Source organism: Neopelma chrysocephalum, unplaced genomic scaffold, assembly GCF_003984885.1.
Source record: "Neopelma chrysocephalum unplaced genomic scaffold, ASM398488v2 Primary Assembly neopelma1_95897, whole genome shotgun sequence".
Classification (NCBI taxonomy): Eukaryota; Metazoa; Chordata; class Aves; order Passeriformes; family Pipridae; genus Neopelma; species Neopelma chrysocephalum.
The window spans coordinates 1-1751 of record NW_020924548.1 but is presented as its reverse complement, the minus strand read 5'-3'; the positions used below and the strand labels follow the sequence as shown (position 1 = coordinate 1751).

Sequence of the window (1751 nt, the reverse complement as noted above, 5' to 3'; positions counted from 1 at the left end):
CCCCTCACCTGTCCCTCACCTGTCCTCTCACCTGTTGCTCACCTGTCCCTCCTCACCTGTCCCCTCTCACCTGTCCCCTCTCACCTCTCCCTCACCTGTCCTCTCACCTGTCCCCTCTCACTTGTCCCACCTCACCTGTCCCTCCTCACCTGTCCCTCACCTGTCTCCCCTCACCTGTCCCTCACCTGTCCCTCACCTCTCCCTCACCTGTCCCTCACCTGTCCCCTCACCTGTCCCCCCTCACCTGTCCCTCACGTGTCCCTGTCCCCCCCAGGGAGCGCAGCCTGGCCGGGATGCGACGCCGGCAGGGCCAGGCCGGGCCAGGTGAGGGTTCCAGGCCAGGTGATGGTGCCAGGACAGGTGACAAGGAGGGTGACAGCGACGTGGAGGACCCCGGCGCACCTGAGCCAGGTGTGGCCACGCCCTCAGAGGACGAGGACGACGCCGAGTATTACAGACAGGAGCTGGGGGAGGAGCCAGACACAGGTGAGTCTGGGGGGGGACAGGTGAGGTTGGGGGGGGATCAAGGTGAGTTTGGGGGGGATCAAGGTGAGTTTGGGGGGGGACAGGTGAGTTTGGGGGGGTAAAAGTGTGTTTGAGGGGGGACAGGTGAGTCTGAGGGGGGAGTTTGGGGGGTTACAGGTGGGTTGGGGGGGGACAGGTGAGTTTGGGGGGAGTTTGGGAGGTTACAGGTGAGTTTTGGGGGGGACAGGTGAGGTTTGGGGGGATCCAGGTGAGTTTGGGGTGGGACTGACCCCCCCTTTTCCCTCCGGAGGTGGTTGATGACACCAAAAAATTCCTGAATTTCCATGAGTTTGGTTCAAAGTAAACGCTCTGACACCTCCAGAACGGCCCCAAAACTGGCCCTTTTCACCCCAAAACTCTCTTTTCACCCCAAAACTGCCCCTTTTCACCCCAAATTGTCCTTTCAGCCCCAAACTTGTCCCTTTTCACCTTTTTTTTCGTCCTTTTCTCCCCAGATTTGTTCCCCACCAAGAGGAAACGAAGCCCCTCGGGCGCTTCCCGACCCCAGAAACGACGGAGGCAGAGCCGGGAGACCCCGAAATCCCACCCAAACACCCCCAAATCTCACCCAAACACCCCCAAAACCCACAGAAACAACCCCAAATTCCACCCAAACAGCCCCAAATCCCACAGAAACAACCCCAAATCCCACCTGGGAACCCCCAAATCCCACAGAAACAACCCCAAATCCCACCTAGGAACCCAAAAATCCCACCCAGGACCTCCCAAATCCCACCCAAAAAAACCCAAATCCCACAAAAACACCCCTAAATCCCACCCAGGGACCCCAAAATCCCACCCAGGAAACCCCAAATCCCGCCCAGGGACCCCAAAATCCCACCCAGGACCCCCCAAATCCCCCAAAAACACCCCAAAATCCCACCCCAGGCCGAAGGTTCGGGGGCAGCTCCTGGGGAGGAGGAAAACTGGGATTTTCCAACGTCCTGGAAGGGCCAGGAAGGGGAAAAAATAAAAGGGGAAGGGAATTTGGGGTCCTGGATTTGGGACCTCCTGGATTTAAAGGGGATTTTCCTGGAATTTGGGGGTCCTGGGGATTTGGGGGGTTTCTCCCTGGATTTGGGGGTTCAGGGCCCTTCCCAAATAAAGGATGGAAAAGCCCCCTCAGGTGTCTGCAGCGTGTGATATTTTGGGGTCTCTTTGAGGGGTATTTTGGGGTCCCTTTGAGGGGTATTTTGAGTGTCTTTGGGGGTGTTTTGGGGGTTCTC

At 58.1% G+C, this 1751-nt stretch overlaps 1 protein-coding gene across 1 annotated transcript in view; it reads left to right on the top strand.

The window, feature by feature from the left end:
* Positions 1–1656, top strand: part of LOC113981040 (suppressor of SWI4 1 homolog) — a 6920-nt gene extending 5264 nt beyond the window's left edge. Inside the window, exons 10-11 of the mRNA XM_027708277.1 lie at positions 275–486; positions 981–1656. Of these exons, the coding sequence (XP_027564078.1) occupies positions 275–486; positions 981–1498 (730 nt within the window). The 3' untranslated portion in view covers positions 1499–1656. The remainder of the gene's footprint in view (positions 1–274; positions 487–980) is intronic.
* The last annotated feature ends 95 nt before the right edge of the window (positions 1657–1751 follow it).